The sequence below is a fragment of the Chiloscyllium plagiosum genome, chromosome 6 (genome assembly GCF_004010195.1).
Source record: "Chiloscyllium plagiosum isolate BGI_BamShark_2017 chromosome 6, ASM401019v2, whole genome shotgun sequence".
In the NCBI taxonomy this organism is placed as follows: Eukaryota; Metazoa; Chordata; class Chondrichthyes; order Orectolobiformes; family Hemiscylliidae; genus Chiloscyllium; species Chiloscyllium plagiosum.
Window position 1 is genome coordinate 89,189,740 of NC_057715.1, and position 17,049 is coordinate 89,206,788.

The following is a 17,049-nucleotide window of genomic DNA, read 5'->3' on the forward strand; positions in this document are numbered from 1 at the left end:
ATTGTACTCTTTGCTACCTTCCCCCACCCTCCTCCCTGACCTATCACCTTCATCCCCACCCCCATTCACCTATTGTACTCTCCCCACTTCCACCCTCCTCTCATTTCTCTCACCACCCTTCAGGCTCTCTGTCTGTATTTCTGATGAAGGGCTTTTGCCTGAAACGCGATTTTCCTGCTGTTCGGATGCTGCCTGAACTGCTGTGCTTTTCCAGCACACTCTACTCCAGAATCTGGTTTCCAGCATCTGCAGTCATTGTTTTTACCAAGGATGATAATGTGGCTCAGCACACAATGTGGAACAGTATTTGTGAGCATCAACCAATGATGTCATTAGTGGAATAGTCCAATTACAGCAGGGAAACTGCAATAGTTTGATAATAAATTCATGCTATATATCTTCAATTTTAAGATTTTAAAATGTTCTTTTAGTAAATAATGTCTTCCTTTTTTAATTTTTAGTTATTTTTGTTGAGTGTAAACTAGAAATGTAGGGCTACTTGGTGATAAATATATATTTATTATTGCTTTGTGGCTTACATAATCTTTACCTAGAAGTAAAAGGGTGGGTATGCATACTGAACAATGGTTTAGCTGCAAGATTTAACATGACTTAGAGGTGCAAATGTTGGACTGGGGTGGACAAAGTTAAAAATCGCACAACACCAGGCTATAGTCCAACAGGTTTATTTGGAAGCACTGGCTTTCGGAGCACTGCTCCTTCATCAGGTGGTTGATTTAACATGTTAGACTTGTGAACTTTTGTCTATTCGTCATCACTATGGTATCACACTGAATAATGAAATAGGGCAATTGCAGATCACACCTTGGGAAAGCTTGATAACTGAGAATTGCTGCAGGTTGTTTCACAGTCGTGTCTGTGCGCTTTAGTGTACAGAGTGGTAACACATTTACTTTGCATAATAATTATTCCATTTGTTTGAATTGTATAAAGTTATAATCTTAAACGTGGAAAGGAAGAGCAAAGATAAATAAATCTGCATTCATACTGATACTTATCCACTGTGAGGTTTGAGATATCATTTCTTCTCACTGTTGCTAACTAAGGATCGTTAGGACTATCATTCATAAGATCTAAATGTTTTATAATTTATGCAAATTACTTGGGTGAAGGGACTCAAGGAAGGGTTGCTCAATTTGCAAATGACAAAGATTGGTAGGAAAGTAAGATGTGAAGAGAGCATGAGATTCCAAATGGAAATGGATAGATGAAGTGAGTGTCAAAAGATTATTAAAGGAGTATGTTCTGGGAAAATATGAAATTATCCATTGGTCGGAAAAATAATCAAGAAGCCTATTGTCGAAGTAGTGAGAAATTTCAGAACTCTGAGATGCAGAAGGGTATCCTAATGTGTGAATAACAAAACATCAGTATGCAGGTACAGCAAGTCATTAAGAAAGCTAATATCATGTTTATTGAGAGGAATTGAATGCAAATGTAGTGAGGTGTTTTCCTTCGATTATTCAGGGCATTGATGAAACCACACCTGAAATGCTGTGTTTATTATAGTCTCCTTATCTAAGAAAGCATGTAAATATGTCAAAAACAGTTCAGAGAAGATTTTCAAGAGTATTACCTAGAATGGAAGTGTTGTTTTGTGAGGAAAAGCTAGACAGATTCAGCCTGTATTGTCTGGAGTTTAAAAGAATAAGAATCAAGTTCTTTGAGAATCATTTACAACCCAGAAGGATCTTGACAGGATGCATGTGGAAGGGATGATTTCTCTGGTAGTAAAATCAAAAACTAGGGTACACTGATCAAAATAAGGAAACACCCTGGAAACCAATGCTAGCGACTTTGTCTTTTGTAACATTATTTCATTATTACTTTATTTTGCAAATTGAGTTATTTTACAGTTTTTGGTAACTATGCACACTAACTTTGTTTTTAGTGTCATTTTCAAGAAATAATCCACAGTAATGTTCATGAGAATGGACACCCAAGACATTAGCTTCACCATTGCAGAAAAATCTCTTACAACTGCACGATGTTGAGAATACTCCTTGAAAACTAGTCATACATTTTTAGCACATTTTCAATACTGAACTATTTTATTAAGTTAAAAATCACACAACATCAGGTTATAGTTCAACAGTTTAATTGGAAGCACACTAGCTTTCGGAGCGCAGCTCCTTCATCAGGTGGTTGTAGCACCTGTATGATTTTTAACTTTATACATCCCAGTCCAACACTGGCATCTCCAAATCAGAACTATTTTATGCTGTTATAAAATATAATTATGTATCAGGATGAGACCACCATTTGGGCAGACATATTTACACTAAATGCATTGCAGCAGTTCAAGAGGGAAGCCCACCACCACTTTGTCTAGGGAAGTTGGAGATGGCCAATGAATGCTGACCAAGCCTGTGACACCCACATCTCATGAGTGAATATTAAAAAAGATAGCATATATTTTCAATGGCCTATTTACTGTTAGTTTTCAAAATTAATACGTTTATTACCTCACTAGAAAATTCCCTGATTAATTAGCAAAGATCCTCTTTTTGGCTTATAAATTAGTACACCAAACAGATTAACCAACTTTCAATGTGTTTCATAATTATTTTTCATCCGGTATAGTGACATTCTTTTATAGTCTCATTCCATGACAAATTCAGATGATTGATGACATTCAGTTTTTAACTTATTCTGAAAGTTATATAACGAGGAGAACACTGATATTCTTGTTTTAAAAGAATGTGGAAGAGCACCCAGAAGCAAAAGTGTACACAGAAGAATAGATTGATTGTTGTCACTCAATATAGCTCTCGTTCTGCTATTGAAGACATTGAAGTTCTACTGCTATAACAGGAGGAAAAAAAACTATGCTGCTTATTAAGTGGGTAGTGAGGGATAAGTGCTTTTCTGTTCCAAACATGTAATAATTTCTGAAATGCCAAAAAGAGGAAAATATTTTCTAATCTCCCTTACTCAAACTGTACACAAAATCAAATATGTACTATGATTAACAATTTTTCCTCTTATTTTCTGGTATTAACAGGAGAATATCATTGGCCAGTCCTCGTCAGCTTTTTAAATCCTCCAACATGACACAGCGTTGGCAACGGCGGGAAATTTCAAACTTTGAATACTTGATGTTCCTTAATACCGTAGCAGGTACATTGATTTTATATCAAGGTTTGGCTTGAAAGTTTGCATTTAGCCAGTGGTATCCAGCTGCAAGCAATGATGGAGACTGAAACTATCCTATTAAATTTTATCAGGAGACGCATAACCTGCCAGTGTGACTGTAGATTCATTTATTGTTACTGGGGTTATTCTGTGGTCTCACTCTGCCATTTCCTTTGTTGACAGCTTTGTCTGAAACTGAAGCTTTATTAGAGTCTACAAACCATTTTCCAAGTGTGTCTGGAAACAATAACGAGAAAATGTAATTTTACTGCTTTGTCACTCAAGACAACAGCAACTAGACAGTAGAACAACAATGACATAGTCTTCTGTTCAGTAAAACATCTTGAATTGTGGCAGATTAATAGAAAACAACATAAATATACATGAAAATAGGAGATTTTGCATTTGTATCAGAAGGTAAAACAAAGGGAGAGTACTTTACATGTTTCCATACAACAAATGCATTTTCCACTGTTTTATTTTCTGATGTGTGTGTGGTTGAAGTTTGCACTGAATAATTATGTATATATTTAGTTGCAGCATGTGTTGAGCTTATTACTGCCATCTAATTAGATGTAACCTGAACTGCTTACATGGAGAAAAATCATAAAGAAGTTCTTTCCTAATGAACTGGAGATGACAAAATGTCTGTTACGTGTTAGAAAGCAGACAAGCGAAGGAATAACAACTATAAACATGCTATATTTAAGTACATTACAAAATTGGTTTTCAGAAATGTTTTATTTAAGTCAAGTGGTCTTGTGCTTCACTTCAGAATTGAAGTGGAAGGAAAAATTGTATATCAAATCTCAGAAAATTAACAGGTTCGTTTATAGGTATAGAGGTGAACTAGAAGTTAATAATTTTACAGTGAAAGCCTTTCTGACAATTTGACGTTGTTTTTAGAGTATTCTGATTCCCATGAAGTTTCTATATCATCTTATGAATGGTGAGAGAAAGCAGTTGTTAAAACTCATTAAAATGACTCAAGTCAGTTCTCGAACAAGAGAATCCGAATCATGAGATCAAAGAAAACAATGTCTACTGCAATTTTAGTCATGCACATTATAAACGCATTAAGAAGTTCTAATAGTAATTTGAATATAATATGTAAAAATATTTATGTCAGAGAAATTATTGTAAAGATTGTTGCAGCTTGGATTTCTTCCATTTTGATATTTGTCCATCTGAAATTTTCACAGCTTGTAAAGTAGCAGCTTATTTATGGATTTCAACTTGAAACAAAATCCACCTGTGACAGACACCTGGAAAAAAAATACAATTGAAACTTTGATTAAGTTTATAATTGTGCAGCAAGTTATTCTACCTTTCATATCCTATGCAGCAACAATAGATACCTTAAAGGTGAAACAAATATTGTCCATTGCCATTAAGTTTAGTGGGCGGCACGGTGGCACAGTGGTTAGCACTGCTGCCTCACAGCGCCAGAGACCTGGGTTCAATTCCTGCCTCAGGTGACTGACTGTGTGGAGTTTGCACGTTCTCCCCGTGTCTGTGTGGGTTTCCTCCGGGTGCTCCGGTTTCCTCCCACAGTCCAAAGATGTGCAGGTGAGGTGAATTGGCCATGCTAAATTGCCCATAGTGTTAGGTAAGGGGTACATGTAGGGGTATGGGTGGGTTGCGCTTCGGCGGGGCAGTGTGGACTTGTTGGGCCGAAGGGCCTGTTTCCACACTGTAAGTAATCTAATCTAACCTTTACAAAAGCTAAGTAATGTGAGAAAGCTGTTGTGCTACTGAGGGTTCCTGGTTTCTCATGTTTCAGCTGAGCACAGAAAAGTGCGGAATGTATGCAATTTATGCACAGAAGATATTTAGCAGAACAAGCAGACGTGCGTGTTTTATAGCTATTCTTCATTCAGAGGAATTTATTGCAGTCTATTTAAGAAAATGCTTTGACTAAGAGAAAAAAATGATCAAGTACGGGAAGTAGTAATTGAAATGTGAAGTTAGTAGCTGGTGCTTTTCTCCCCACAGTGTAGGATAAAAGTTGATGAGTTGAAAAGATGGCAGTAATTGTATTGACCCCTCATTTCCAGTGCTGTTCCTTAGAATTTTTGCTTAGAATTCATTGTTTCAGTGTCTTTAGAGCACATTTTACACACCTACAAAATGCATGATATTGGTGATAACACAATTGTATATTTAAAGTTATTTTAAAAAACATTTTTTTTAAATTTACAGTTTAATTCTATTTGTAACAAGTTACAAACAATTTTTCACTATATTATCTCTTTTACCCAGGTCGGACATACAATGATTTAAATCAGTACCCTGTGTTTCCTTGGGTTATTACAAACTATGAATCTGAAGAGCTGGATCTCACCCTACCAGGCAACTTCAGGGACCTATCAAAGGTATCTTTCAAAAGTACCTTTTCCAACATTAACCTGTTTTAGCAGTAGAGGTATTCTAAATTCCTGTTCCAGTTTACTCAGACATAGGGATTTCATTAAGTCACTACAAAAGTTGCAAATCTTTTGTGCATGGTTTTCATGATTAGTTGCAACATACCTATAGCAATCATACTTGACATTGTATTCAAGCATAAAAAAAAATCAATTCATTTTTAACAAGATGAAATAATGTTTTTTCAGTCATGTTAATCTTACTATTGCTACTGTGTATGTGTACATATTTTACAGTGTTGTTTGTGCAAGATCTGTGTTGGATACAATTTGTAGCAATGCCACGGCAAGTTAACAAGAATATCTACTGAGTAAACATGAAAATGTAGTCGTGAAACTTCAAAGTAGTGAATGGAAAATTAGTGTGTAGAGATAATAATTGGGCAGAATTTTCCATTCCCTTGAAAAGTCAGAGAAGGTGACTGGAAGAGAAAATAACACCTCATCATTTAAGACCTGATGGGAAGGTCCATGGTTGATCTACCTGGCCTACCACCAATTAAGACCCATTCAGGGCCTTGATTGATCAATCGTCCAGCTTGCCACCAACTAAGGTCCTTAAAGGTCAGTGCACAACATCTGAAGCATCTCAACCCACCAATGGTCCAATTATCTGCCTTTCCAGGAGGCAAGAGAAGTATCCATATTGCTGTCTGGAAAAAAAATGGTGACTAGTCTGGCAGGTTGAGGGAAGGACTTCAATTTGTCCCATTATAGGGGCATTGTCTTCCCAATCTCACTCTGTGACCCCCCACCCTAACCCCCTTCAATTGCTACTTTTTGTAGGCCCCAGTCTTCATATCTACTGTTCAGATGGATTTGTTACTGCTGCCAAATTCTGGTTGGTTGGCACCTTCAGATGGAGCAGAACATCTCAGCCATTGCACCTTATTGATAGAGAATGAATGATTTTATTGGCACACATATTTTACAGTGAGAAAAACAGTAAAATATAGTGAAACACTTTTCACTTTCACCACAATTCGGCACCATTTTGAATAGTTTTAAGAATAAATATAGCTTTAAGAGAGCCCATCACTCCTGAGCCAGCTCATTATCAATGATGTCTTCCACTGTCATCCCTCCTTTACTGTCTCACTGCCCTAAACTGGACATAACCAGAGTTGAAGTTACTGTTCCTCAGGCACCATCTTTCGCCCGTTAGATTGATTCTTCTCCGCCAATGCCTCACTGCCACCTGTGCCGGTTTAACCAACATCAGAGTGGCATCTCCATCTCATCGATGTTGCCGTGATGCCATTCTTCCACAACTTCGCTGCTGCCAGCACTGGACCCAACCAGTGACAAAGTTGCCAAACCTCAGGTGCTATCTTTCGCTGCTGGGCCTACCTCGCCAACGTCACCTTTGCCAACATAGCAGCTGTCAATTCTGACGCCATTTCTGTGCTTGTTCCAGAAAAGTAAGTTGGGACTCACTTGAATGAGCCACCACGAGGTCTGTGCTGGGTCCACTCGAGTCCACGCTGGCATTCCTCGCTGCTACCAATGCTTTCCAGGTTCAGGACAAGAGGTAAGTAAAAAGGGAAAAAAAGGAAAGAAAAGAAAAGTGGTCTGAGTGGATCAGCTACAGCTCAGGAGCCCTACTCTTCGACCGTCTTGACAACATATCAAGATCTTGAAGCCATCTTGAAGCCCAAAGGTCAGCACTCATATGTCTGATAAGCAGTTGGCAAGCCTCCTTGATGATGGAGTGTTTGGGGAGGTGGTTCTCTCACCTTAAAAATAGCTGACCTCACACTTTGCCTACAAAGTGTAAAATCCCAGTGATTGTGTTTCTCTGAAATATGCTTTCAGACACTGATTTGGTTGCTGATTGATTTTCACACTGAGGGAAAAGCACTTAGAGTCATACAATACGAAAAAAGACCCTTTGGTCAACCCGTCTAGGCTGACAAGACATTCCAATCTGACCTAGTCCCATTTGCCAGCATTTGTCCCACAGCCCTCTGAAGCCTTCCTATTCTTTTGCCTATCTGCCTTTTAAATGTTGCAATTGTACCTGTCTCCACTACTTTCTCTGGTAGTTTGCTCCATAAATGCACCGCCCTCTGCGTAAAAACAGTTACCACTTAACTCGTTAATAAATTTTTCCCCTCTCACCTTAAACCTATGTCCTCTAGTTTTGGACTCCCCCACCCCAGGAAAAAGACTTTGGCTACTCAGACTATCCATGCCCCTCTGTAAGGTCACCCCTCAGCTTCCAATGATCCAGGGGGAAAAAACCCAGCCTATTCAGGATCTCCCTATAACTAAAGCCCTCCAGTCTCAGCAACATCCTTGTAAATATCTTCTGCATCTTCTCAAGTTTAACAATATCCTTCCGATACAAGACCACAATTGTATGCAGTATTCTAAAAGTGGCCTCAACAATGACCTGTACATCTAGAATATGATGTTCCATCTCATATACTCAATGCACTGACCAATAGGGTAAGTATACCAAATGTCATCTTCATCACTCTGTCTATCTGTGACTCCAGTTTCAAGGAACTATGCACCTGCACCCCTGGGTCTTTTTGTCCTTGCAGTAGCTTTATAAACTGATTAACAAATACATCTACTAGGTGAGGAATAAGTTGGTGATCCTCAAAAATGGGTGATGGGATTTCAATGCACAGTTACTCGTTGCCTGCTCAATGTTCGACATTGTCAACAGCACTCCATCCTCAAGCTACCTTCTCAGAATCATAGAGACATTCAGCAAGGAAACATACCCTTCGGTCCAAATAGTCTGAACATAATCCCAAACTAAACTAGTCCCACCTGCCTGCACCTGGCCCATATCTCTCCAAACCTTTCCTATTCATCTACTTATTGAAGTGTCTTTTCAATGTTAAAACTGTGTCCACATCCACCACTTCCTCAGGAAGTTCATTCCACATGTGAACAACCCTCTGTGTAAAACATTTGTCTCTCATGTCTTTTTTTATATCTCTCTCATCTCACCTTAAAAATATGGCCCCTGGTCTTGAAGTCCCCCGTCCTACGGAAAAGACACCTACCATTAACGTTATCCATGACCCCCCACCCCAACGATTTTATAAATCTCAATAAGGTCATCTCTCAACCTCCTATATTCCAATGAAAAACATTCCAGCCTATCCAGTTTTCTTTATAATTCAAACCTTCCTTACCTGGCAACATCCTGATAAATCTCTTCTGAACCCTCTCCAGCTTATTCTCATGATCAAGACTTTTGCAGGTAGCCAGCACTTTTCATTAACTGCAGGAATCAGCAGGAGACCTCATTTGATGAGATGGTACCAAAGCTTAATCTAACCTGCACCTCATGAAAGCAAGTTAAATTATTGCCGTGGAAGTACTGAGTTGATTCAGAATGGTGCTATGCAACACAGATGAGTTGGAGAGCCTGTAAGGGAAGAGAATGTGAACTAAGGTTTTTCATAACATACTCAAGTTCTTGGCAGAGAGGATGAGAATATGATATATTCTATATTCACATGAGAGCAGGAGCAAATCTAGACTTAAGGAGAGACGTCTGTTGAAGCAAAGAGCCAGAGGGATGCATTACGGGGATCAGTGCCAGGAGTTGAATCACGAGAACCTCGCTGTAGCATTGCAAGAAGTTTAGTTTAAGAATCTCACGTGAATGATCATGATCTTTGAATGCATTTTCATATTCCTTATCTTACCAACTGCTCCACTGACCTCAACCGCTGCTCAATTCACAACCTCCTCATCATTAATCTATCAACAATGTCAGTCAATTAAATCTTATACCTAACATTCATGTGTTCACCTCTTTAAATCTCTTCTCACAGCTTTCAGACAATGTAAACTGTTCAACCATGGCAGTGAAATACCCAAACTATTTGTACAGAATTCACTGACACGCATCCCAATTTGCAGAAAGATGTTCCTTCAACTGCACTTTCTAACTCATGGCCTCTCCCACCTAGAAAGACTAGAACAGCAAGTGAATGGGAACATCACCACTTGCAAGTTTCCCTCCAAGCCCAGGCCATCTTGATTTGGAAATATATTGCCATTCCTCATAGTCATTGAGATAAAATCCTCAACTCCCTTCTGAACCAAATTATAGGGTACCAACAGCACATGGTCTGCAGCCATTTAAGAAGGTGGCTCACCACTACCTTCTCAAAAAAAAAACAAAAAATGAACATGATATACTGAAATGATGAAATTCTGTGGAAAATGATTGCAGGTATTCAGTCATTGAATCCCATCCAGTCTGCCACTCCTGTTGTTCCCTGTGAATATGGATGAAGTCCCTGATTGCCAACCCCACCAGGCTCCTCTTCTGTCTGGGATTGAGCAGACTGCTGATGTCCAACAGTTTTCCAAATGCCAGCAACCTTGGACTTTACTTCCTTGGCCAGCTGCAGAGCTATCGCAGTGAGGTACTCACCAGTTTGTGAACTCACACTCTCTAAACCTAACGTTCCCAGAGTTCTGTAGTTCTCAGATGTCTTTGAGGTGGCTTTTGGGGAAGCAAAGCACAAGGGAGTGAAAGTGTTATGCCCAGTGGTTAAAAGTGGTGTCCAATGAATAAGACTGACAGGTTAATGTAGATTTGGAGTGGAATGAACACTAGTAGTTACTCAGTGGGGCCTGGATGTCTTGACATTCCCGCATGAACAGTCCCAAGATTTTCTTCTCTTACGGGTGAGGAGCCTAATTTCCAGCACCCCTCCACCCATATGATTTTCTCTGGCTTGTTGTGGCCTGTCTTCTCCTGTAATTAGAGACAGAAAGGGAGTGATCGAGTGAGAAGGAAGTAGGTGGCATGGTTGCAAGTCCTGGTCTAGGAGGTTGGAGGAGGTGAGCAAGTGAGGGAAAACATCACAGGTAACAGCGAGAGTAGCAGAGCATGAGACTTGGTGGGAGGTGGATGGAATAGCAGACTTAGTGAAAAGTCAGAGAGAAGAGTGTAGCACTTACCATGGAGTAGGCCATTGACCTTATGACACTGCCAGACCTCCTCCTTAACCATGGAGCTCATTCTGGAAAGTGGACAGTATTCCTTCATCCTGTGTCTTGTAGATAGTGTAGATGATTGGTTGTTACAGAATTCCCAGCCTCTGACCTGGTCTTATAGCCATCGTATTTATGTGGCTAATATAGTTCATTTTCTGGTCAATGGTAACCCCAGGATGTTATGAGACATCGTTCAGATGATGCATGATGCTGGGATGGATGGAGCATAATTGGATTCCACTTCTGACCGTAGTACAGAGGGTCCCTCTGAAATGGATAAACTCCTATTGACCATCCACCCTCCAGTTAAACTCCCTGGCGACGAATTGGACAGTTTATTAGAATTTACTTGGGTACCAGTAGTCAATTCAAAGCAGGATTTAGATTTGGAAATGCTTCCAACTTAAGGTCCTGAATCCAAAACTAAAATTCAGCCTATGATTGCAAGGTTACCAAGGATGGGAAATAAATCTTAATGGGCACATAATATTTCAGAAAGGACAAGCAAAGTGGGAAAGAAGAGTAGTCCTGTTAATACTGGATGGCATAATGGTACTGGTCATTCTAAGACCTCAACACGGACATCCGGTCTTGATAGTTGCCCAGCCAATTCAGGTTTCTAATTAGAATTGGCGAATCCTCCTTTTCAATTTTGGAATCCACTGTATCTTGTTGTGAGGCCCTACTTTAACTATTCATAATGAGACTAACATTTTCTAACTGAAATTGCTGATGCAAAACAAGATTCAATCCAGTTAACTTCGTTGCCCCAGAAGCCTGACTTACAATTTTGAATTCTGTTTTAGGCTCCATTCATGACAATGATTTCACATTCACTATTCCTAACCCCAAAAAAATCACCAAAGTGCATCATAAAGCTGATCAAAGCTGCCCTCTTTAGTAACAGTAAATCATGATGAGGTGTGCTTTCAACTGGAGACTGCACAATTTTAACAAGATGGACCTTACTGATAAAGTCATTTAGGCCAGAAATAGATTTTAATTAACTTTCCAGAATTGTCATCATTGTGTCGCCCCTGCTTTTGGAGAGTGAAGAAATAGTTTCCTTTTGAACTGATCTCTCTGCAGAAATTCAGCTTTAATATCAACTGATCGACATTTCCAAGTATTGTGGCTAAGAAAGCTAAAACAAAAAGCAAAATTGCTTTTCTTGCCACAGTTGAATCTACTATAAAATCTTGATTCTCTCTTTTTTCTTTAAAACATTATGCCACTAGCTTTCACCCTATCAGGCAACACCCTTTCCATGCTTGGTGATAGACCAGACTGTCTGCTATCTGGCACCTCTGTGTATACCCTAAATTCTCTTTAGCTTTGTACCTCTTGCTTTTATTCATGCAACTTCGAATTTGTTCATAGCTGCAAACATTTCTGGTGGCATTCCTGGTCCTGGTCTGTATTATATTCTTTGAACTTGTTAAGCTATGCTCTCTAACCTGGTGTCTCTTTCTTTTCGAACTGTTTGATCGCCCCCTTCTTTTCATAAAGTTCCTTTCAACAGTTTGTGATCTCTTACAGGAGACATTTTCATGTACAGAGCCACTATCACAGCTTAGCCTGTCTTTTTGTCTTTCTATTTTTGTAATTCACATTTGGAATCCATGGACCTAACTTCATGCCCTCATCCTGTAATTCAACCAGCTGTTAGATTTTCAAGTGGCCATCCCTGCTGTACTTACAATAGTCACACTTCTCCATGAATTCTTGACTTTAGTACTGTGGTAGTTGTCCTTTGGGACCAAGGCCTCACTTTGATCTTCAGAACTGATCTGTCCTTCGTCAGGCAAACTGTCAATTGTGGCAGACTGATCCTCATTGCTGTGCAGCATATGGTTATGAGAGTACCTGGTTCCTCGTTACTTTGTGTAACTCATTTAAAATTCGCAAACCATGCTAAGCAACCTTGAACAGTGTACATAAAATGGTCGAGTTCCCAAGCTGTCTAATTACTGTTTATCTGTCTTAGCCAATAACCTTTTCCAGGCCTCTTCACTCTTTTATAATAAACCACCTCTCTCTGTTTGAAACCGGCTTTCATTGGATTTAAAGTTTGATTTAAAACTCATTTAACACTTCTTTCTGCGACTTCAGCTTTGATGAAAACTTTTCTGCCTGCGTGCAGTGCATTCAAATGCTCAATAACAGTAGGCCTAAATGTAGTCCCTTCCCAAACTGGGAGCTAATTACCTATTACTTTAGGATTTCTGCCAAAATTTGGACTGTATCTTCCTATCATCTGCAGCAAATTCTTAACATAGACAGCCCATGGATAGAGATTAATTGTTTTCCATATACACCCAATTCTTTACTCAATTATTTTTGTAACTATTGCCTGTTCCCTAATTCCATTTGGTCTCTGGATGTCTGCCAGACCCTACTGGATGATAATGTGGCTGACCAGCATCTCAACCATTCTGAAAGCCTGCCGTAGGCATGTTGGAATGACTAGCAAGTTGATTATCAATCTGTTTAACTATGTCATGTATGTGATCAATGAGTCTTCGAGTGTGCATTGAACTTTAAGCTTCTGGCTCAGAGGCAGGGACACTTTCTACTGGGTCACAAAATCTGCACATTTTTGCTGTACTATAATGAATGATGCAGGACTATATGGTAATCTATAGTAAAAAGTCCTCAAGGAAAGAAGTGATCATAGTACAATTTAATTCCGTGGTACATTTTAGAAAGGTGGATATTTAAGTCCAAATCAAGAATCTTAAATTTCAGAAAAGCCTATTAAGGGAGAGCTAGCTGAGATTAATTCAATAAATAATGTAAAAAGGCATGATGACAAATAATCAGGAGGAAACTATTAATGAAATTATTCAAAACTTTTACCGAAGAAAGCTTCCGCTGAAAAGCTTAAACTCAGTGAGAAAAATCCTACTGCAGCTCTGAAATAAGTTAAAGATAGCATTACATTTAAAAGATGAGGCATACAATGCAATGAAGAATCGTATTAAAATAGGGAGTTCTGGAAACCAGTTAAGGGTGATGACAAATTGATTAAAAAAATGCAAAGATAGAACACTAAAAATGGTCGAATATGTTATAAGCAAGCCATGAATGTAAAAATATACAGAAAGGTGAGCAAAGTATACTTTTGGTCCCTCAATGGCAAAGATGGAACAAGGAAATGAGACAGATGTTGGATAAATATTTATTTCCTGTTTTTATAGTAAAAGGCACAAAATATGTATCAGATACTTAGAAGGAAAAGATTGATATGAATAATGGGAGGTGGCGCATGGTGGGTGGGAAGTAAGAGATCCACGGTCACATAGATTCAGACAGCTCGGAAACAGATTCATGTACCTATCTGGGTGCCTTTTAAATGTTGTAATTGTACCTGCCTCCTCCATTTCCTCTGGCAGTTAGTTCCATATACACACCACCCTCTTCGTGAAGAAGTTATCCCTTAAGTCCCTTCTAAATCTTTCCCCTCTCAATTTAAACTTTATGTTCTCTAGTTTTGGACTCTCCCACATGAGGAAAAAGATCTTGGCTATTCACCCTATCCATGCCCCTCATGATTTTATAAACCTCTATAAGGTCACCCCTCAGACTGACATTTGCTCTTCATCCCAGAAAGCATAGAATGTGGATATAATGGGAGTTGAGAAGGGACATAAGACACGGGCCTACTGTGGCCCTCAAGGCTGTTTGCTTATGGGCCTTGCCACACCCTGATCTATAACGTGGACAATCATATTTTAAGAGCTTAGAAAGTGTACATTTTCTGTTTGTTACAAATTTTGTCCCACTACCCTTTGTTGTGTGTCACTTTGTCCTGCATGACAAAGAGTAGCATAACACTGATGATGTTCTTTAGATGTTGTACCAGCCACAGCTGAATTGCTAGACACATGTGGAGACAGTGAGAGTAAGAGGATGGGGGTGTGCTTAAACTACAGAATTAGAAGGTTTGTGAGGATGAAAGGAGAATCTAGTTGTTCAGACTGAGTCCTGAGTTCCAGAGCGCTAGTTAAGTGTTGCAATGTGATATATTGAAGAGCCTGAGATATTCATGTGATAGTTGGGAGATGTCATATGAAGGTGCATTCACTGACCTTGAATTTATGAGATTATTGAGACTTCTTGTGGTACTGTCATAGGTCATTGGACTAGGCTGTGGGAGCTGATCTCCCTCACCACTTGTTTCTAATCCCATCCAAAGTGGATCTTGAAGGCCACATGGCTTCCCCACAACATTACACCTCTTGACCACTAATGCCTTCAGCATCACAAACTTCACCATAGAACTCTCTGTGTCTTGGTTTTTACTTTATCACAATTTATATTGCAACAATATTCCTCAGTACAGCATCCCTTTAAGAGGGAAAGCCTGTTTTTAGGTAAAGAGGACTGCCTATGCAACATGGTTTGTAAAGAAAATTACTGGTCTTGCTTTCTAAGTACTGAGGCAGCCTCAGTGTTAAGAAGACAAGAGCACAGGGCTTGTTTGACCATACATTATAGTGTACAACTACACATTCAGATGAGGTAATTGTGTCAAATTTACATGCTGCTCATTTTGGCCTAAATTAATGCAAGAATAGTGCAAATCAGGATAATCCAATTTCCAGCTCAAGATGCCATATAAAAAGCATGTGGCATAATATGCAATATAACTTTGAAAAGGCAACTTGAGTAAATTAAAAGCAAGAATTGAACTAGGTAGGCCTATGGAACTAAATATAAAACATAGCTATAACTTGCACCAGGTGAGGCCACCATGAAGGTCCCTCCTCCTCAGCCTCACCCCCTTACCTGAGGTAAGGTAATCACCAGCAGTTGTTTCTCTGTAATGAGAAAGCAGTCCTATGGTCTTCTAGGACTATGGCTATTTTACCTTTATATCTTTTGAGTTATGGTTTCAATTTTACATTGCCAAGTTAAATATGCTTACTGAAATACACATATACGTAAAGTACAGTGTAAAGAACTATACAGTTTGTGATGGCTTCTGGTTGTCAATCAGTCAGTGCAGAACAATTGACATTTTATGGCATGTAATCCTGGAAATTCTACCAAATGTGTGGTTCCAATTGTTAATTTTATCTTTCCAGATTCCTTAAAGCGTGCAGTCATCTTGCAAATATTTTCAGCTCCAATGCATAGTGTATGCAGTTTTGAGGTCAATCACTACCACTTGCTACAAATGATGTACTAATGTCCTCTGAGAAGAATGCCTTAAAATGCCAACTCGGACATGCTATCTCACATTCACTTCATGTAGCTGCAATCAAAACAATAAGTGAAATGCTTTCTCTTTTATCACATTGCTAATATTTGACTTTGTTTTGCCCGGTATTTCAAATGCACCTGACATTTATATCCTTCACACAGTACATATTTAAAATTAATTTAAAAATAGAACTTTTCTTCATAAAATTTTAAGCATACAAGTGACTATTAGTTTGAATTGATGGCCACAATTTTCATGCTCCGCATTATCATGATTCCCTGTATGAAACCGAAGCCACCAGCCGGCTAAGAGTAATTATGTGAGGAAATGCAAGCAGTAAATTCAGCACTTCAGACTGAATCTGCAGGAGCAAGCATACAAAAGCTTCGACTTTACCTTGTATAAAAAAACTTATCCTTCTGCCATTTAATTGTAAGGTTGACACTTAAATTTCTGGGATAAAGAGAAAAAGAAACATGCAGGGCACAATATATCAGCCAAGCATTTACAGTGTACAAATTCAGAGCAGTCTAGGCTAACCCTTCTGGTATTGGAATTATGTTATGGCTTTATATTAAAGGAGACTCTCAAGTGAACACCAAATATTCACTATATCATCAGGGCTGAACAAGATGAATTATCTATGAGGGAAAACTACTTTCTGCTTTGGGCCTCTTTAACATCTTCTTGGTGAAACATATGGGTTAAATCTTACCAGAAGTTGACTGAATGTGAATTTTTGCAAGTTTCACGACCCATTTTTCTCCACAAGCCTTAGTTAGTTTTCTTGTACAATATTCGAAAACCTGTCTAATGCCAATGCACCATACTCCTACGGTACCCCAATTGTCATATTCTCCCAGTTGCCACAAGCTGAAATACTGACCACTGCTGTGACATCCCAGGATTCCTGACACCAGCACCATCTTCAAAGGCTAGCTCTGCACTCAATCCAGTGCTGGCAGTTTACAGATGCCCAAAATGGTTGGATTTTATTTACCCCGACATTGGGTAGTTGGCACTTCACTTTGATCGGTCTTGGAGGTGCTACTGAATATCGGGGTGGGGGGATGCATGCAACCTACTGCCTGTGAAATGTGTCCTGAGATGTTGGTGACAGGTGAAGGTATCGAGGAGCAAGCACTGAGCTCGAATTGCCAGGATAATACTCATTGTGTCAAGTATCGTCATTGTCTAGTTTCATTCCAGCAATTGGGAGAATAGAAAGCTTTGTATCAACAAGTGAAGATGACAGAATAATGAGGATATTAACATGCT

The 17,049-nt window shown here is 39.1% G+C and overlaps 1 protein-coding gene across 1 annotated transcript in view; it reads left to right on the forward strand.

The window, feature by feature from the left end:
• The window catches only part of nbeaa (neurobeachin a), an 849,844-nt gene that overhangs the window by 682,597 nt on the left and 150,198 nt on the right, over positions 1 to 17,049 (forward strand). The window contains exons 44-45 of the mRNA XM_043692709.1: positions 3,026 to 3,141; positions 5,419 to 5,531. Of these exons, the coding sequence (XP_043548644.1) occupies positions 3,026 to 3,141; positions 5,419 to 5,531 (229 nt within the window). The remainder of the gene's footprint in view (positions 1 to 3,025; positions 3,142 to 5,418; positions 5,532 to 17,049) is intronic.